Source organism: Marmota marmota, unplaced genomic scaffold (genome assembly GCF_001458135.2).
Source record: "Marmota marmota marmota unplaced genomic scaffold, marMar, whole genome shotgun sequence".
Classification (NCBI taxonomy): domain Eukaryota; kingdom Metazoa; phylum Chordata; class Mammalia; order Rodentia; family Sciuridae; genus Marmota; species Marmota marmota.
Window position 1 is genome coordinate 1731322 of NW_026000229.1, and position 22012 is coordinate 1753333.

Here is a 22012-nt window from a genome sequence, read left to right on the forward strand (position 1 = left end):
AGCTGAAATTAATGAAATCGAAACAAAAGAAACAATTGAAAAAATTGACAAAACTAAAAGTTGGTTCTTTGAAAAAATAAACAAAATCGACAGACCCTTAGCCATGCTAGCGAAGAGAAGAAGAGAGAGAACTCAAATTACTAGCATACGGGATGAAAAAGGCAATATCACAACAGACACTAGTATGGCAATATGTAAATCAATGGATGTGTAACTGATGTAATTCTGCAATCTGTATGTGGGGTAAAAATGGGAGCTCATAACCCACTTGAATCAAATTGTGAAATATGATATATCAAGAACTATGTAATATTTTGAACAGCCAACAATAAAAACTTAAAAAAAAATAAAAAAAACCATAATATCCAGCTAATTTCTATTGACCTGTCTTTGCACGTTCTTACTATCTCCTGTCCTCCTTATAACACACACACATACACACACATGCGCGCACATGCATACACATTCACTCCTACAATATGCTAAAAGTAGACCTTGGTGTGCCTTCCTTGTCAGAATGCCACCTTTAAATGTTGTCAGTGCAGTGATTTTCCAGAGGTGGGTAGCTCTGGTAATCAACCGGCCAGAATGAATCCCACCATGACAGATACAGGGCTCTGGTTCCCCTTGTAAGCGCATGGTGGTCTTGGCCAGGAAACCAGTTGTAATCCAGGAATGGGTAGAATGCCCAAGGGGGGTATCAAGTTTCCTGGGTACGTGTGTGTATGGTAGGGGGTGGCTTGCGCTGACAAATAGGGACGGACAACAGAGGTTCTGAGCTGTGGTACCTGGAGTGGGAAGGTGGACTGAAGCAGACCAGCACAGAGCAAGGAAAGGAGGAGCTAACCACAAGTCATCAAGTTGTCAAGAACCCGGCCAACAGACCTGGTTTCCTGGCAATCTACAGATCCTGTGGAAACTGAGTGTTTGCTGGAACCAGAACTCCAGTTAAGGTGTCTTAGAGACATGTCCTTGACTGAAAAGAAGTCTCTGCCGTTGAGGCACCATCTCCACATCTGCCCTGGGGATGGGAGTGGGCCTATGATGTCGTTAGTAGGAGGTGACTCAGAGCTGGGTCTGCTGGTTGCAGGCTCAGTACTGAAGCTGAGTTCTCCTCCTGAACTCCCCGCACTGCTCCAGTGGTGGGCCCTGGGTGTTCCTGTCTCCCTGCTCCATGAATTGTTAGAATGGAGGCCATAAACCCACCCAAAGAGCCCCTACATCATTGTCTTTCCATGTGCTCCTTGTCACATGTATTGCTTTGAACCTGCTCTTACAGATATATATATGTGTGTGTGTGTGTGTATGTGTGTGTATGTGTGTGTGTGTGTGTGTGTGTGTGTGTCCTGGTTCTCTATTAAAATTTTGCTTCTTAAGGAAATTCTAGATATTCTGAGCTCACTTGTGATTTTATTCTCTAGATTATATCTGAGTCATTTAAATTCTCTGTTGGTTATTGTTTTACTCAACAAATTGCTTAAGTTTGCTAACAACCATGTTAAAAAAAAACCATTATTTCCTTTGTGTTGTCTGAATACCACTCTCACAGAGTATGCTTTTTCATTCCTAATTTTCATAATTATAATAAGTGAATCTCTATTTACCTCACCCATTTCATAGTCTCTTAGAATGTACCTTTTTTCATAGTTGATGATTGAAGAGATTCATTGCAGATTATCAGTCATGAAAAATAGTGTAAAAATCTAACAACATTTTATTTGTTACTACACATACACATGCATGCTAGAATTAAATATTCAGTCCCTCAGAGTCACAATTATGTAGATTTTAGTAATGTGGGAAATACTTCAGCTCTAATGTTGGGTTTAAAAAAAAAGGAATGCATTTTAAATACCAGGAATGAAAAGAAAATATACATACATATAGAAGAACTCTGGGCTACCTGTACCAAGTAAATTCATAATAAAATGGTAGGTATTTGTAATTATCTTCTTTATATTTTTTTCTGTATTTTCTCATAATTTATGAATATACATGGAATACCATTTTAAAAATCATCTCCTTGCCTCAACATGAGACTTCTGTCTATTTGCACTTATAGCTCTCTAGGACTCACTATGTATTTGAGAGACTGTCCTTCATAGTATTGTGAATGGAGAATTCTCACTCCTGATGGAGTGAGCACAGACCTCTTTCCACTGATCACATTTTAGTTTCAATCAGACAATGCATGCATTGACTACTCAGTGTACAATCAGCAAGTGTGAATTATGTGCCCAATCTAATAATTATAGTTTAATCTATATTAATAAGAGGAAGTAATAAAGGTAAAAATTAATGTTTTTTCATTTTGATTCTCCTCCTGGGTGCTTAAGCAGTGTTCAAATATAATACAGTGAGGCATTGACCACAGTGCTATTTAAAATGGAATTATTATTTGCTTTAGAAGTAGAATGATAACATGCATTTGAAGTCAAATGTTTTGTCTTATGATTTTATTTTATATAATTCATTTTATTTTAAATAATGGAAAGAAAATAAAAAAACAGAAGATAAGCTCAATACAATTTGGAATTTTAATTAGAAAAAGGTCTGTAAGATAAATAAAAATTCTTGTCCATTTTCTGTGACTATGACAAAATACTTGATGCTGGGTAATGAACAAAGTAAAGAGATTTGTTTTGAGGACTGAAAGTTCAAGGTCAGGTGATTCCATCTGTTCAACCTCTTCTGAGGGCTTCATGGAGATGGCATCACAATGGTGGAGGCATGAGCAGAAGTGACCTTGTGGTAAGACAGGACTCCAGATTCAGTGGTCAGTCTCTCACTTTTTAACTGGGGTCCTGTAGGAACTACATTAAGGCCTTACAAAGGCAGTGGCACCAGTGACCTAATCATCTCCTATTAGGCTCCACCTCTTACAGCTTCTACCACCTCAATAACCCCACACTGGGGCCCAAGCTTCAGGCATATGAACTTTTGGGGAGCACCCTCAAGCCCTGTGCAGACCATGGAATTCCCATGTGTGGTAGCTCTGTAAGTGCACTTGCTTCTTCCAGAGCAGAGCCTGTGGCTGTGTGGCAAGCAGCAGATGCCTTTAGGGAGCCCCTGCAATCAAAAGCTGGCAGCAGAGGATCCTGCCATGATAGCCTTGCATTTAGGGACTGATTCCTTATTCTACACACTAAATTTCCTCCTCCATGAACTGAGGTCATAATAGCAAGAGATCTCATAATGCTGCTATGATTTTATGAGTGAATGTAGGTAAAGCATTCAAAAGAGTTCCTGGCAAAAACAGGCCCACTGTCATTATTATCACTATTGTAGTTATTGGTGATGGAGGTTGTGGTTGTTGGTGTTATTATTTGGAAAACTAGGCTTGAATTAAAAAGCAAATCCAGTTTTACCAGAGCATTCCTATTGCAACATACATTTACTTACTGTACGGTTTCATATCAATCTATTAAACAATGAGTATAGCCAGGTTCTGGTAAAACTTTGTGCATTTATCTACATTTACATTTTTTGAGCTCATGAGCTATTCTAGATAATGTGTATATTTTCAGCCTCATCAAGGTAACCTTTTTAGATAATGATGAATAAGGGATGGGAAACAAAGAGTAAATACTTTTAAGTGCATCTTTAGTTGTTTTACAAGCAGTTATGTATATAGATGGGAGGGGAGAAACACACATACCAAGCTGAGTGGATTTGATTCTAAGCCTTATTTCTGAATGATACTCATCTACTACGCAAATTTCAGTACTTTAGTGAAGGCATTTTAAACAATATCACAAAAGGTATTTGTTAAAATTAGTATTTGATATGGCTTTCTGGGACAAAGTAGCTGCTCAGTGGACAGCCATTTAAAGGTCTGATCTCTTTTTTTTCAGCTTGACGATCTCTGCTGAGTGCCCCATGCAACTTGAAGACTTCCCGATGGATGCCCATGCTTGCCCTCTGAAATTTGGCAGCTGTAAGTTATTTTCACAAGTAAGAACCGTGAATATACTTTTGAGATCAATTCCACATTCATTGAGAAGAATGTAGGTTGTGTATGAGCACAGTATGGTGCAATCAGAGAAGACTTGTCCTTGCCACACTACTTTCCTTGTCTTTAAAGTGAAAATATGGCCACCTATATCATAAGTCAGAGAGCAAGAAAAAAAGGAAGTCTTTGGGCTCCATAGTCCCCTTTGAGTTTGTATTCCAGAGAAATAAAGACCTCCTACAAGTTTCCATCTCCCAAAGGCTCTACCACCTCCCAATAGTCCCACCCTTGAGACAAGCCTTTAACACGTGGGCTAAGGGGAAGGAGGTTTCCCAGTCTTCCTGAGCTGACTACATTCAGGAGAAGACCTTCACCAGTCCTTCTGGCAAGATGCTCTGGAGATCTCTGTCTCATCCAATCTACGTCTTTGTCTTTTTGTTGTTGTTTTAAACAGTCGCAAGGTGTCGAGTATGCTGGGGTCCCATTAGTACTCAGAAACAGACAAGACTGAAACTTTTCCTCAGGCATCTCAGAAAAGCTGGATTATTGGATGCTTCATCCAACTATTTTCTTTTCCAGAGAGCAGCTGAGGTCTAGGGTTATCTCCCTGTTTGCTGTGTGCTGAACCAGTGGCATGGGCTGTGAGACCAGTTGCCATCTCTGTTCTCACTGGCTCTTAGGTGACTGGGTAGTGCTGAGTCCCCTCAGTGCTCAAAGGCAGGCTCCATGGGAAGCCAGACATCTGTGTAGCACCCAGAAAGTTGGGATGCTGGATCCATGATCTGCCTCTCCCTCCCTAGGAAGAATCTGGGAGCTGGTGTTTTGCATCCACTTACACTGAGCTGAGCCTGGGAAGGGTATGGGACTGTGGTGACTGAAAGTCCAAGTAGGCCCTCGTCCTACTCCTTTTCCTAGTTCCCAGTTGTTGGTGTCTAGATTTTCTAACGCTGCCAATTCCCTCATCAACTGTATGAGGTGAAGTGAGGTTTCTGTCCCTAGGGAAGGATTCAAAGCCTGGATGTTGGATGCATGATCTACTTGGTTATTTTATAAGGACTCTGGATTCTGTTAAGTCTATAGAGTTTTAGTTATATATTCCACTTCCATTTACACTTGCACTTCTATTTATAATCATATTTCTACATATAAAACCAATTAACTTGGCTGAGTTCAAACTCCAGACTGCCTTTCCCTGGCAGGCAGCAGCAGCTGACATGTCAGGTATTTCTTTGACCTTTGTTGGGCTGGTGGGACCATGCTCCATGCATGCAAATACCATGTGGGGGTAAGACAGAAATTTGGGTGCAGATTTTGTACATCGGTATGTGTATATATATATATATATATATATATATATATATATATATATCACACTTGGGGCTTCCTCCCCATGGCTCTTTTAATTTCAAGGATTTGATGCCTCACCTTCCAGCTGCATTGCCTTGGCGACTACAGACTCTTCCTCTGATTCTTCACACCGACAAGACTGAGGAATCCTGTCTGCAGCTTAGCCACGTCACAGTACTGACACACAGCCTTTTAAGGGAAAAGCCATTGCTTCTTCCATGTGTCACCCTTTAGTTTCTGCCTATACTTGTTCTCTCTCCAGATCCTCCAGGGGGTAATTTTTTATTGGTGTCCAGACTTAATGGTTGTTACCTCATAGCAACCACTTTGCCATTCCTGGAAGTGGAGCCTTTTTTGACTCCAAGAGTTTTATTTATATTACTTTGTCATTTCAAAGGGACTTTTGAATTTAAGAGAGGTAAGTATGAGTGATGAACCAAAAGTAAAGTGAGATGGAAATAACTGGTCTTTTTTCAAACTATGGTCTTCAAATGCTAAAGAGAGATTAGCATATACATTTCTTTGGGGGAATGATGTAATAGAAGGGCATTGTCACCAGGATATATTTAAATCACTTGCTTATACGGGGTGACTATGAACATCATTGCTTGTGACAAAAGACCTACTAAAGATTGGAAGGCATTTTTGTAGGAAATTACTTATTCATATCTCTGGAGGAAGATCAGTGGTCCACATCTCCCAAGGAAAATTAGTTGTATAATTTAAAATTATACCACTCTCAGTATAGGAAAATTATGCTTTGATTTGATCAGAAACAGAACACTGAAAAGTTGAAGGTTTTTTGTTTGTTTGTTTGTTTTGTTTTTTTTTTTTTCATACTGTGGTGGTACTCTGTCCTTTGGTTAAATAAGTTCAAGTCACTGTGAAGCCTAGATTTAATGGTAATTGTGTTCAGGGCAAGCAACTCGAGAGCAATTTTTGGTGATGAAAAATATGTGACAACCTAATTTTTCTTCACTAAATTATCTCATACTCGACAGCCAACCCACTGCAGTTAAATCATTTATCACACTCAAAGCTGAAGTAATCAGCTGGTGGGATCTTTTCCCTTTCTACATTCAATGAAACTAAATAAGATCACTATCATACAAAATATATAGAATAAAACTAGCAGAGGCACTTCTCGAACTCAGTAGATGTTTTGAACTGTCCTGCCAGATTTCTTTTTATCTGCCCAGTATTTTGAAGATGGATTTGAGTTGATTCAGATATTGATCAATGGTGTATATTTACTGTTAATGACCACAATATGCAAAAAGTTCAAAGGATTTTATTGATATCATGTTTTATACAATGACCAAGAGATAGAAAACTGTATAAATATAGCTTTTTGTCAGCTTATATAGTTTCAGTTCAAGACATAATTATTTTAGGAGAAGAAATGCCACTCTACTAAATGTTTTTCTTATTTGCCTTTTTCATCCTTTGGATTTTCTAAAAATAGATGCTTGGCCAAGTTGCTCACTTATACCACAGGCATCTGAGTATGCATAGGCTAAATATGATAGTATAATGAGTTTCAAATTACCCAATCCAACAGTTCTCTGCTATTAGGAGACAAAGGAATGCAAATATGTGTCGTTATTGTAATGAGCCACATGCTCTGGTTTCTCTAATGCAGAAGTGAATTAGCAGGCATTTCTGTTATTGCTGCCTCCAGCTTCAAGAATTCAAACAAATGTTGAAATTAGTCCTAGCCTATAGAGGATGTTTCCTAGTCTATACAGAAATCTTTAAAGATAATGGCATGGTTTCCTTTTGAAATTAAATGCTCAAACACATCAAAATTGTTCAAAAAAGAAAATGTCTTGATTCTTTTGCTCATTTTATTTGTAGAACAATGGATTAAATATTAAATTATGAGATAATATCTGGATTTATGAACATTGAATTTTAAATTTATCTGGATTTATGAAAATATATGCTAAATTAGAACTGAAGGCTTCCTTGGTAGGCATCCAGGAAATCAGGGATCAGTCTCCCTGTTGTGAGCTGTAAATATATTTACATGTGTGGAATCATGACCCTGCTGTTGCATTCATCATCTCCAGTATGTAGCAACTCAGCATGAGTATGCACAATCTAGAACCCAGGTTTCTCAAAGTCTGATGTGAATATGTCACAGTCCCTGAGGCCTTGGAAACACAGTGAAGTTTTTTTCTGTGTTGTGCCTGAGTTTAGATTGTTTTAACAACTGTGTTGGTTAATTAGTTAAACTTGATTCTTGCCATGGTCTGAATGTTTGTGTCCCATCAAAATTTACGTATTGAAACCTAATCCCCAATGTGATGGCATTAGAAGATGAGGCCTTCAGGAGATGATGGGGGTGATGAGTGTCCCAGAGAGCCTTGATTGCCCTTCTTCCATATGAAGACACAATAAGAAGGCACTCAAATGGACTAAGAAAATTGCTATTTAAAAGAACTGCTGTTTTAAAGGGACTGTCTTAGTCTGTTTGGGATGCTAAAATAGAATATCATAAATTAAGCTGCTTATAAGCAATGTAAATTTATTCTTCACAATTCTGGAGTCTGGAAAGTCCAAGGTCAAGTTGATGACAGATTTGGTGGCTGTTAAGGGCCTGCTTCCTCTCCAGAGAGGACTGTCTTTTCACTTTAATGCCAGAGGGTAGAAGGAGCAAGAGGATCTGTTTTATAAGGTCACTAATCCCATTTGGAGGGCTCCACCCACATGTTCTGATGACCTTGTGAAGGCCCACCTCCTAATACCATCATATTTAGGATTCCATTTCGATATAATTTCTGGGGGACACAAACATTGGATCTGTAGCAGGCATGGAAAGCATTCAGCACTCTGCTTGGGGCAAGGAGCAACACATAAGTATCAACCATGAGCTTCTCCTGAGGAGCTGATGGACACATGTAGATCATTGGATTAAATATCTTTGTGCAACTTAAAGCCATCTGAGATTCACACAAAAGATAGCTCACCATGGGGATCTGAAATGAACCTGGTAGGAGTTGAATATAAGGAGATATAATGGAAATAAGGATTAAACACAGAAAACCCCTGGTCTGTTAGTCCAGGTCTAGAATGAAATGAGAAACCTCGTCTGAAATAAGCAAGTCACAGAAGGATGAATACTGTATGATCTTGCTTGTTTTGTGGATTCTGAAAATGTCATTCTCATAGAAACAAAGAGACTGGATTGTTCCAAGAGGTTGGGTGTGGGTAGGGATGGATGGGCACAAGGAAGATGTTGGTTTCAGAGTACAAAATTTCAGTAGACCACGGGAATAGAATTTGTGGTCTATTACACAGAATGCTGACCACAGTTGACAATAATGTGTATTTCAAAGCTGATAAAATTGACTGCTAATGTTCTCACCACACACATAAAAAAATGATGAGTTAGTGAGGTAATAGATATATATTAACTATGTTGACAGAATCTTTCTGCACTATATACATAGCTCAAATCATCGCATTGTACCCCATAAATTTGCACAATTTTTATTTGTCAATTAAAAATACATTTTAACAAGAGGGGAAGCCTCCTTTGGGGAACTGGCAGAATGGCATTACAAGCTAAACAGGAAAGACCATAAATACGAAAGTATTTCTAAAAGTAGCAGGCAGAGTGGGTGAAGCGTATCGAACAAAGGAACCACATGCTGATTTGACTGTTCCTGGAGGTGACATCAAGAGCTAGAAATTCCCAAGAAGCAGGTAGAAGAGATAAGACCTGAGAAGAGTTGTTGGCCAGATATGAAAAGAGAATATGTAGGATGAAAGAGGGGCATGATTCAAAGATAGCACTGTGATTTTAAGACAAGGTGACGTGAAAGCTGGTTGTAATTGGGAGAAGCTGCCGGTTTGAAGGTAAAAAAGTGAAGTGGTTCATGAAAGTGAGGAAATTATGTAAGAGATTTTCTCTGAGGACTCCCATCCTCCTTCGGTGCTTCTTACTCCTGTCATTGAGGCAGAGCATCTTTCTGCTGGGAGGGTGACAGTCCTTCTTTCCTGATCTATTTCTACTAAAAGTCCACAAACACAGCGATCATAGTTTCTTTATCCTGTTCTCTCAGACCCTGTGTAATTTTGCAAGGACTTAACTATGAGCTGGTGATGTGCTTCATGATCTACAGTGGTGGCATAGTTGGTATTAAGGCAGATGTGTTATCTGTTCATCCCATCTGCTGATTGCTCACTTACCTCTTAACTGGTTCTGGATAAGGCAAAGGGTGTGCAATACCCTCTTGATTTATTTTATCTCTTAAATTTAAAGCAAGATTATTGGGCCTCTGGTAGACCCTTCGAGATGCCACATCTAAATATATTCATATTTTGCAAACTTTTCTTCTCTATGTTATGCAAGCCACAATGTCAGTTATGGATTTAGTTTCCAACCCAGGAGACTACACTCATTCAGGTAATGTGTGACAGGGTCTTGTTAGGTAGTTGCTATGCTCATTCCCACCCTGGTTTTAGAAGAGAAAGGGAAGCTAGAGACATAGGCTTCAGAGAACTCAAATGCTGTACATTTTCAGATCACAAAGATTCCAGTTACCTGTGGCATTCTAATCTGCAACATCATATGTAATTAATGCAGAGCAACACAGACCTTTTAGGTGGCTGTTAGTAGTTCCTGGATGTCCCTGCACAGTCTGTCAAATAAGACTGACTATTTTCCTCAAAAATTAGATCTGCTGACAATCAGAATTCAGTTCAGGGCTGGAGGCTTAGAGGTGAAGTGAGTGCTTACCATGTATGAGACCTATGGATTCAATCCACAACATAAATAAGGAAGGAAGGGAGGGAGGGAATAAGGGAGGAGAAAATTCAAATAGAAATCTCTTTTCTTTAGACTGGGTTAGACACCAAGCAAAAATCCTTCTTGACATATGGTTATACTCACTGTTGCTATTATTTATTAAGCATCTACAGTGTGATGGGCATATTCTAAATACTTAATATTCACGCATATACTTTGTTCTCACTACAACCCTTAGGAGATGGGTGTTATTTTTGCAAAAACTACAGGTGGGAAAATAAGAGGCTTAGAGCTCAAACAGGTTGTCCAAGTTCATTCTGATAGTGAATGTCAGAATCACAATTTCTTATTTCATTAATAGTTAAACAAAAACACATGACTTCTGAAAGGCCTTCTATGTAAAGCAGTCGATTGTGCCATCACTTCCTTCTATTAGAGATTAGCAATGCTAGAAGAGGTCAGAAAGTGTCAACCAGAGGGGAGAGTCCTTGAGGGCAGTGATGATGAATTCCCCAGTCATTTGTGAATGAACATGTTTCAAGCCTTCTTGCACAGCCCTGCTGATGTATGGTCAGAGGAGGTGAGTGTTGTTTTCCAGGACTCTAAATCATGAAAAATGATAGCACAGTAAACCTGATTGCCTCCTTTACTGTTGTCCCAGCTGAAAGATTGAATGCCACATCACTGACCCAAAGAGAAGAGTTTAGTGTTGGTTGCTAAACACCTGAGCTGAAGTGGACATGAGTGGTCATTTATTCCCACCCTTAATTTGATGAGAGTGAAACTCAGGATTCTGTGCTGACATTGCCAGACATGCCGGAGGCCACAGTGCCTCTTGCTGTTGTGGATGCATCCACATCAAAAGAGCTTTTAATATCTAAGAAAGCAAAAACATGTGAATTATTATAATGTGTTGTAGATAGTGTCTGCTGTGCTTTCAAATGACTTTTATCTACTTACAATTGCTGTTTTATTGGATCTTGACTGGAAGGTACATATTGTTAATTTAATCTCCTGTCCACCCCACAACAATGGAGAGACTCATGCCTAGCAAGGTCCAAGTAACATACAGGGGCCTCCACCTGGACCAGTGATCCCTCAGCCCTCCCTGCTGGCAGTGCACAAGCACACCCTGGCCAACATGCTGCTCAGCCTCAGAGCCTGAGGAGGAGCCATCGGAAGCTATGTGCCACCCCAGTTCTACAGTGGAAATGATGAGCAGCTCTAAATTCAGGAGGGCAGATGGGATAGGGGGTCAGTGGCCCTACCAGGCTAAGACTGTCCCAGCCACCACTCCCACCTCTGTACCTCCGAGATGCAATGATTCCCATCAGCACCCTTGCTTCCTCATTAGGAGCCATCTATGCCCCCGGATCTCAGCTTTCTCCAGAGCACCCCGTGCCCCAGGCATTGCCTGTCTCCCTAGCATCTCACGCTAGTCCTTACTCCGTTTCCTTTTTTTTTCTTAGCAGTCTTGGCATCAAGTAGTCACCTATGAGAAAAACAATATTTTCTGTGTTCTGGGCTCTCTTGAGATGAATTTCTATAATCTTAGCTAAGTCTCAGAACTGTTTTGTATCAAAACTTACTTCCCCAAGCTTTGAGCTCCTTTCATGAGCTTTCGGATTCATGTTTCCCAACCCATTTACATCTTCGAAGAGATGTGGGGATCTACCATACTTCTCTCCAGGGAACAAACTCGCAGTCTCCTGTGGATACGGAAATGGAAAGAAGGGGTGGTTAAGGAAGCCTACAGTTATGACTGAGGCCACCTTAGAAGGCCAGCTGCAGTGCAGGAGATTTCTCTGATATGAGACAGATGAGCTGAGGAGAAGATACAAAACAGGTGCACAGGATAACAGGTGCAAGACCAGCCTGAGCTAGTCTGGAGACAGCAGGAAGCGGGGCTTTTTCCCTACCCAGAGGACACTGCTTCATTAGCCTCTTCTATCCAATCCACACTTACAGCCTGGACAGAATCCAGCCAGACTGCTTTGCTCAAATCCATGTCTGAGTATCCACAGGCCTGCATTATTCAAGGTTCTGCAACATTTACATAATAGGCAAAAGAAATCTCACTGTCATTTATGTGGAACCCAGGGGGCCATTGGAGTTGCAGAAAATGTCCAACGGTGCCTGTGACTGGACATTTAGAAAGCCACTTGCCAAGGGAGAGAGCAGCATTACCCCCCACACACATTCATCACCCTGAAATGCACATCTTCCCAGGAGACAAGAAAATTACAATGGAAAAATTTTCATTAGGAGAACTCCAATGTTGTCCATTTGAAAACACCTTTCTATATTACCTAAAACTTGAAAACAGAAGGTCATGCTAATTTTAGAAAAGGGTTGACAAGAACACTGCCCAACATGCACTTAAAAAAAGAGCTAAGCATGCCTTCCAGGGTGTTTCATCAATTGTTAAATAAATAAATAGCTATTCTATTTACTTCTGTATAGATCTTACTAATGTGAACATGAACATTAGGATCCTATCATTAGTTCTCACGCCCCTAGCCCAGCAAACTTGTAAGTTGGCCCCCCCACATGGCCATCATTTTCAGACAGGATATGTTGGTTATGAAAAAAGAGTGTTGCATATCACAAGGTGGGGGGAATCTATCAAAAGATGTGGAAGGTGATTGTGTAGGACATGATATGAATTTACTGAAAGATATTTCAGTATAGATGATGTAAACTCATGAGTGCACACATCATGCCATAATGGAAAAGACTCCAGGTGGGACATCTTGTTTCCCCAAACTATAACCTATATTCTAGATCTACTGGTTTCCAGTATAGATCTCCTGAGGATTTTGTTTTCAAATAAATCCTAACAAGCTGATTCTATCATGTATGTGGATGGACAGGGGCCAAGAACATCCAGGATCCCCTGAGGAAGGAAGGGTGGGGCCTCACCCTCCTACCTCTGGATGTTCTCCTGACATATGATTGATTGCAATATTTTGAAACAGGGACAGGAAAAGGGAGTGGAAAGAGAATCAGGGGAGGAGAAAGCAGGCTCCTGATATATGCAGACTTACCTGCCAGAGCAGGTACTTCAAGTGAGGGAAGGGGGAAGACAAGCTAATGATAGTGTGGTCACACTGAAATGCACATGGGGAAATGGTATCTGATACTTAAATACAGATAATTAAGGCCATGTGTAAAAGGCAACATATTAAACCTTGTATAATTCAAGTGTTGTATATGAGAGAGCAATGGGGAGGGCTTTTGGAAAGAGATGCTGAAAGCAAACTTTAATTTAAAACATGATGGATTTGATTACATTAAAATTAATATTTATCTGCCCTCCAAAATAATGCCTTGAACAAGGTGAAAGAGCTACATATTTAGAGCAGATATTTGTGATGCATATATCCAAAAGTATGTGTATCAAACTCTATAATGAAAAGATACTAATCAAATGGGCATAAAAACACAGATCTGATAGAAAAGATATGGGTAAATCCCTGCCCAGAATGTAAATGCTTCTAGAAACATAAAATTTGGACTACTTCCTTGGGAGAGCAGGATGGTGAGCTATATTGGTGAGCTGCGCATGGGATGGCCCTGTGTTTGCTATATACATGCTTGTTTTATAATTTTTGACTATTATGAATACTTGTTTGCACATAGAATAAGAATTTGGATTGTTGTGTGTATTAGCAAAGAAGCTTCCACACTTTGAGCATAATCTCCATCATTCCTCTGGCTTCTCTCTTTTGAAATCTCTGACAGGACATGGTTTGGCATGTAAGAACTAAGAATGGCTGTTGTAGGTACTTTCAGCTGCCACAGCTGCTGGGGGATCCCAGAACACGTGTCCTACTGAGGGAGACTGTCCTTGTAGCCTGTGTCTCTAACATTTCCCCCAGCTCCAGAAGCATTTGTTTTTTGTATTATTATTATTATTTTTTTGTATGACAGTGCTTGGCTTTGTTCAGTCAGGAGTTAGTGTCATGCCCTGTTGGAGGAGCTGGGAGTGAAGGCACACAGTCTTGTTCTGAAGGTGCCATGGCTCCACATGGCATCTATGCAGATTCTGGGGCTAGACTGAGGCAGGTGTACCAGTTCACCTGAAGGGTCCTGAAGAGACCACTGAAGTACACAGGCTCTTACACACCTACTTTTGCTTAGGTGACCCTGCTGGATTCCCTGGCCACCCCTTGGCTATCACGTGCAGCCCGTGTGACAACACATTTGTTGTGCCCCCCAGCTGTGGTGGCCACTTGCAATTCCGCTCTCCTCATCTCCTTCAACTCTAGACCCTGCAGCACACTGGGAAGCTGTGCCTCATCCTCTTCTTTTATTCATCAGCATTCCCTGGGTGACCTCCCAGCCCAGTGCCTCAGGTGACATCACAATGAGACCATTGCTATGAACTCGGGGCTTGTGTGCCCCGACTCTGACACACATCAGCATCCCTCAGCTCCACATGTTATAGAGCTCTTTCTTCCAACACATTATACTGCTCTTTCACTAGAGGTCAGTGCCCTCCAGGTTCTCGCCATTCTACTCGGTGCAAATAACTACACACTTCCTCTCAAAGCTCACATCATGTTTCTTACATGAGCATGTTTTAGAAAAATGTATTCTATTTTCCTCTTTGCCTCTCACCTGGATTGTTTTAATTTTACTCTCCCATTTCTGTCCCTTTTCCACCTGCATTCTGCTCTCCTGACTCACTCATATGAGTGGTCCTTTTATTGCATAAATTTGAATAGGTTACTTAATTGGCTTAACTCTCCTCTTCAGTGTCTTCCTGGCTCAGAGGAAAAGTCAAATGCCTCAAAGCTCTGTTTTTTCTGGCCTTTGGTCTGCCCTCTTCCAGGTATGCTCTGTTTTGCCTCAGGCATCTCAGGCATGTTGCTGCCCTGGACCTTTGCACCTTGAGTTCTCTTTCCCTGGGACTCTGTTCCTCCATCTTCAAAGTCAATAATGGCCAGTCGAGTATATTTTTCATGCTTTAAATCTCTTCATCTGGCTCCAGCTGGAGAAAGTTCTCTGTTTTGTGATAAGATTGGGCTCACTGGGATAATCCAGGATGATCTCCTGATTTTAAGATACAGCACCATCTTTCCATCTGCACAGTGCCCATGCCATGTAAGGTAACATTCATGGGGGCACCTGGTCTTGTCTATCCATCTACCCTTCTCCTGAGGACAGTGTTGATAGCACATGCCTGTTGCAGAGTGAAAGGTTTAGAGTAGCAAAAGTCATCAGTGTGCCATTCATATATTTCACTATGTAGATCACACAATCATACCAGAACTCTAAAGTAGGTGCTCTTATTAGCTCATTCTATCAATGAAAAGACTGAGGCACAGGGTGAGTGGGTTGTCAAGGTCACAGAGCTGGAGAAGATACAGGTAATCTGATCTCAGAGCTGATATTCTCACTGCTTCATTAAAAGAGAAAATACATACTAAGTAGAAGGCGGCACTGGCTTCTGAACACCCAGGCCTTTTGCATTTCAAAAGTGGGAAGGACCTGAGCTTCAGTGGCCCTATTCTGACCACCCTGCACTTTTTAGGTCATTCAGCATTAACTTTCCAAATGTCCCCATCATTTCTCTCTCTTGCTTCTCAACCTCTTTATATTTTCCAGGCTGGGAGTGATTTCATGTTCATAACACTTTCTGTCCTCCGCCCCATAGATGCATATCCTAATTCTGAGGTCGTGTATGTCTGGACCAATGGCTCCACCAAGTCTGTGGTGGTGGCAGAAGATGGCTCCAGACTGAACCAGTACCACCTGATGGGGCAGACAGTGGGCACTGAGAACATCAGCACCAGCACAGGTGAGAGCCCTTGAGGGCTGTGCAGCCAGGACCTGCAGAACACCACACCGTCTGGAAGCTCAGGGTTCTGTGGTCCATGCACATCATGCCCTGGCCAGCAGCACTGTCCTTGGCAGCATAGCTGTCATGAGTGCTGGCTGAAAGAAGGGCTCCTGGACGGACCCCTCCCTGCAGCTACACACACACAGAGGCACCAGCTGCAGCATCCGGGGAATTAAGGAGCATGTGAGGCATTAATCTGTAGTACATTTGCCACGGTGTAAGCAAGCCCTGCCTGGGGGTGAGTGGACCTGCTTATATAACACCCCCTGCCTGAACAGTGAGGTGCAGTCTCTTCAGAAAAGGGAAACGACTTCTTACAAATACTCTTGTTACCTGCTTTCCTGTCTCTGCTCTGAACATTTCAGAGAAGATCTCCCTGGGGTTGAATCTGGGGAAAAAATAACCAAGCAGCATAAAAGGAATAGCTGAGTTGGTACTGAGAAGGGAGCAGATGCTGTCAATCCCAGCTGTGGGGGCTGGCCTGAACCTTCAGGGGCAGTCCAAACCCGAATTCGCCTGATTTAAAGTGAGTGGGGAGGGCAAAGGAAATCATGCAGTTGATCTCTGGGGCCTTGAAGTTGTGTGGTCAAACATCTCCTGAGAGCAGGTCAGACTCTAGCAGTCACAAGGCTGTTGTGGGTGGGACAGAGGACTTAGGGGGTACAGAGAGTCCCCATATAGCAGAGGGAAAAAAGCCCAAAGGATGGAATAAGTCCTAAGTACAAATGAGTTCTAAGTCTCAGAGTATGTCCTCAGGGGAGCCCTGTCAGCATCACCATGTGTCTGTGTGTCTGCAACACTCGCCTTTGTAACTAGCAGGCAGTACACAGGGCATTTAGGTCTGTGTCTGCCTCCTCTACGTGCACTTGCATAGGGTCAGGTCCTGGCCAACTGATGGACCCTGTGCATGGCATCATTGAGGGATAGAGGAGAGCCTGGCAGGATAGCTTCACCAATTGTTACCATGAAAAAGGGCAAGGAAACAGAAATGGTCTGATTTTATGAAAATGAGTGAAAAGGTGGTATGGCAGAAGTTTGGAACTGTGGTGTCAACACAGGATGATACCATTTGGGTTTGCTTCGTGTAGCTCTTTAAAAATTGATAATTGGGGCTTCTGCCCCCATTTGCATCTTCCAAAGAGCATCTGTTTAAGTGTCACCTGATTTTACTACTTCCAACTCAAAAATAAATTGAAAACAACAAAAATAATTAAAAGTACGAGAGTGATTAAAAACCTTACTGTACAGAAGTAGAATTGCACTTCACGTGTTCTTCAAGTATTAAGGAAAGGAAAATCTGGATCATTGTTAATGATCCAGTCCTAAACCTATCCCTTAACCCTTCAGTTTATCCCTGTTTCCTTCTTCCATGTTGGAGCCCACTCAGCCCCTCTCGTCTGCTCTCGCCTGCCCTGGGGTTATGGGGAAAGTATGTCCCATCACTGCAGTATGTCTCAGACATTGCTGAGAATTTGACTCCCTGTCTATAAGAGGGCAGATTTTTACTACATGTTGCCTTTATGACTCCTTCACCTCTTGACATATTGTAAGTAAAAGCAATCGGGAGCATCCACATAACTCAGCCCACAGTAAGTACTGGCCCTGGCATCGGCCTCCAACCTCCCAGCACACTGCCCACTACACATGCCACCAGCAGACCACTCCCCTCATGGGAGATACCCTACCCCGGGTCTGGGTTAGTGGAGCCTCCAAGCCTGCCCTCTCCCTGTCCACAGGGTAGCCCAGCTCCCAAGCCATACTATAGACTCCTTGCAATTCAACCAAAGAAGTGTCATCCTTAGATCAGGTTAGCTCAGCATACACTTCTCAAAGCATCCTTCCCATCTCTCCAGGGAGATGCACATTCAAGTGGCAACAAGACTCTGGCCCAGTAGGCCTCACTTTCCCTCCGACCGGCAGCCCACCCACCTCAGCTCCTTACCAGTTAACCATCAGGACAGCATCGTTCTCTGCAAAGAGTGGGAGGTCCCCTCTTGCCTCCCACACAGCCAGGCAAATCCAGAGAAGGCTCTGGGACATCCCCAAGGAAATGTTCCTGACTTCAAAGAACAGAGGACAGTCAAGAGAGGAGCTGTCAGGAAGTGAGGTCTCCTGAGCTGCTGTTTTTACCCTCTAACCAGCCTGGGCAAGCACAGAGCCCTTGGGGGATGGTGGTCGGTCCACCTTCCTGGAGTTTCCTCAGCTGCGAAATAGGAAGAATCTGTACACCCACAACAGGGCTCTGAGATACCCCGAGCTATTTCGACAAAGGTTAAATCCTGAAATCCTGATTGCAGTAGCAGGCGAGGGGGTGGGTCAGAACATGGCACAGATTGTGACCAGGGATTAGTAAAACACACAAATCTGATTTTCCCTAGGAAAAGCATCCATCAGCAAAGGCTATTCAAAGGCTGAGGGTCAAAAGACTTACTTATAAAGGACTTGCTTTATAAGTAAGGACTTTATAAGGACTTATAAAAGGACTGTCAAGAAATTTATATATCCTCCTCTGTCCTCTCATTAACCAAAATAATACAAATAAACCCTTGTCCAAGATGAAGGAGGGATAGAGGGAGGGGCCTGGACTGCCCTGACTAGAGCTGGAACCAGCTAGGCCTGATGTGCATTAATTTGCTTGTTTGCAGGTGAATACACAATTATGACGGCCCATTTCCACCTGAAAAGGAAGATTGGGTACTTTGTCATTCAGACCTACCTTCCCTGCATAATGACAGTGATCTTATCCCAGGTATCCTTTTGGCTAAACAGAGAATCCGTCCCAGCCAGGACAGTTTTTGGTGAGTGTCCCTAAACCAGGCTTGGACATCAGTGTTCTGTGACTGATATAACCACCTTCCATGTAACAAAAGCACTGCCACTGCTATAATTTGGGACTCAATTGTTCCTCAGAGGCCCATGTTAAGGACTTGGTCTCTAGCCTGTGACACTATTGGGTAGTAGTAGAACCTTTAGGAGGTGGGGCCTGTGAGACAGGGTAAGTTAAGTAATGGGAGGGAGCTATGTCCACAAAGGAAATTGTGGGACAGTGGTCTCTTCCTTTTCTCTCTTTTGCTTCCTGGCCACCATAGGTGAGCAACTTTGCTCCACCATATACTTCTTCCATGATGCGCTGCCTCACCACAGGCTCAAAAGCAACTCTGGACTGAAACCTTCAAAACTGTGATCCAGGATAAACCTTTCCTGTTTTTTTTTAATATTTATTTTTTCGTTGAAGTTGGTCACAATACGTTTATTTTATTTTTATGTGGTTCTGAGAATCGAACCCAGGGCCTCACATATGCTAGGCGAGCACTCTACCTCTGCGCCACAATCCCAGCCCAAAACCTTTCCTTTTTTTTTAAGTTGATTACCTAAGGTATTTTGTTACAATAAGGGAAAGCTGGCTAACACATCCTTCAGACATCAAGTGCTGCCTGTCCATTTTGTGACCTGGGAAACAAATTGACAAGTTAATTCAGAATTTAAGGTTAAGCATTAGGATTTAGGATTTCTCTCTGAATGATAGTTTAGAGAATAATACATAGTTTTTTTTGACAATTATTCCCATTTTGGAAAGCCTTTCATTGGTAGTACTTTTTAAGGTTTGAAATTACCTGCATATATCTCTCTTAGGTAAGATTTTGCTGTAGTATTTTTACAGTGCTCATAAAGTACTACTTTGTAAGTTATCAGGCATTTCCTTTGAAGTGTAAATACTACTTTAAAATTAACCACCATGTGGCAGTTTATATATTCAATATGATAGTGGTAAATTAAACACACACACACACACACACACACACATACAATCAGCCGTCTTTATTCAAAAATTCCATCTCCTTGATTCAACAACTACAGATGGAAAATATTTGAAAAATAGTTGCGACTTTACTGAACATAAAATTTTCTTGTCATTATTCCCTAAAAATGTAGCATAACAACTATTTACATAGGATTTACATTGTATAAGGTATTATAAGTTATGTAGAGATGGTTTATAGTGCATAGGAAGATGCATATAGATTATATGCAAATACTCTGACATTTTATATAAGAAACTTAAGCATCCTTAGGTTTTGGAATCCAAGCAGGTCCTTGAACCAATCTCCTGAGGGATGCTTGTATATAATAAGATTCTAGAACAACATAATTTTATATTCCTAAGACTTTCAGTACAGAAAGATGTAGCTCAGTAGGTATCTTGGCACAGTGGACATAGTTGAACATCTCTGACTCTCACCTTAAAATTCACTGTTAGTCAAATTTTTACTATGGTAACAAAATACCTGAGATAAAAATTAACTTAAAAGAAGGGAAGGTTCATTTTGACTCTGAGTTTTGGAGTCCATGGTAAGTTGACCCTGTAGCTTTTGGGGCCTTCCATGAGGCAGCTCATCATAGCAGAAATGTGTAACATTCACCTTATGATCAGAATATGAGATAGAGAATGAAATAGAGAGGAAAATGTGCTGGGATCTCAGTATCTGCATCCCAGATGCCTCTAATGCTGGAAGACCTCCCGCCAGTCTCTACATCCTAAAATTTCCACCATTTCCCAATAGCACTATTGGCTGGGGACCAAGCCTGGTAGAGTCTGTTTCCTCTTGGAGATTCCCAATGCATGTTAAGATGTTAAACAACTTGAGAAGATTTAAGGGGCTGGCACAGAATTCCTCCTCCAAGCACAGTGATTATTTGATTCCTAAGAAAAATCAAAGATGTCTACTGATGTCTCATTAAGCATTAATTCCATGCAGAGATTTATGTTCAATGAATATACATAAATATCTTTAAGGAATGACTTGGCCTGAAAACAGATAACTGCTCTGACCACCAGCAATATTTTGTTCTCTTGGTCCTATATTGGTTTCCTGTGGCTTCCATAACAAAGTTCCACAGACTGGGTGTTTTAAGCAACAGAGCTTTCTTGTCTCACAGTTCTTAAAGCTGGATGTCCAAGATAAAGATGTTGGTAGGGATGGTTCCTCCTGAAGGCTGTGAGGGAGAATCTATTTCCAGCCTCTGTCCTTGGCTTCTGGTAGCTCTGTGGCTTGTGGTAGCACAACTCTAGTGTTCATAGCATGTGCTTATTTGTCTCCAGATTTCCTCTTTTATGGTGAGGGAGGGTACTGGAGATGGAACCCGGGCTTTGAGCATGGTAGGCAAGTGCTCTACCACTGAGCTACAACCCCAGCCCCCAATTTCCCCCCTTGTAATGAACACCAGTCATATTGGACCTAGGCCCAAACTAATGGCCTTATTTTAACTTGATTATTTCTATAGAGACCATATTACCAAATAGGATCAAATTTTGAGTTCCTAGAGGTTAGGGCTTAATTATATGAAGTTTAAGGGATTCACTGTTTGACCTACAGCAAGTATGTTTATACCCACATCCCAAACACTGTTACATACCCATTCAGAAAAAAACTTTTTTTGGAAAGAGAGGCAGGGTTAGCATGTAGAAAGCACACGAACTGAAGCTATAGGCCTGGCTCCAAAGATGGGATGTCTCCTTTACCAGCTGGGGAATGTGGGCACATTGCTAAGTGCCTTTATATCTTCAGGATTTCTCCTGCAAAATGGCGATCACGACTTCATTCCAAAGGGTGACCCATAATTTTGCAGTTCTAAAGGAATGCTTCCCCCTAAGGAATTAGGCCTTGTTGTATGGTCACTATAACATTTCCCTAGAGGCTGCAGGTGCCTTGCACAACAGCTTGAGGGGATGTTTGTCCTTCTTTGAGGAAGTGACATGCTTAGACTGATAACAGTGTTCCAGTCGCACTCTGCAGGTTGGGTTAATCCAAAGGAAAGAAAGTCCAACTTATCAATTTGCCTTGTACCAACTACTTGTAAAACATATAGCAAATCTTTGTGACGCACTTTGCTAAATGCTGTGTGAACATAACTGCCATTTTTCCAATGGAAATTGCTCTCATGCCACAAAGACACACCATTCACTTAAAATGTCCTCATTGAGCACCAATGATTTGCTTGGCTTGGTCCAAGCAAAAGCAAAATAGCTAAGTAGATATCAGACCAAAATCCCTGCCCTCCTCAGTTTGTTTTCTAGAGGACAGAAACATATTGAGTAAGTGATATTTAA

At 41.6% G+C, this 22012-nt stretch overlaps 1 protein-coding gene across 2 annotated transcripts in view; it reads left to right on the forward strand.

Moving 5' to 3' along the window:
* The window catches only part of Gabra5 (gamma-aminobutyric acid type A receptor subunit alpha5), a 79921-nt gene that overhangs the window by 50761 nt on the left and 7148 nt on the right, over nt 1–22012 (forward strand). For both annotated transcript variants that reach the window (XM_048793068.1, XM_015480203.2), the window contains exons 7-9: nt 3855–3937; nt 15718–15861; nt 18549–18701. In XM_048793068.1, the coding sequence (XP_048649025.1) occupies nt 3855–3937; nt 15718–15861; nt 18549–18701 (380 nt within the window). The remainder of the gene's footprint in view (nt 1–3854; nt 3938–15717; nt 15862–18548; nt 18702–22012) is intronic.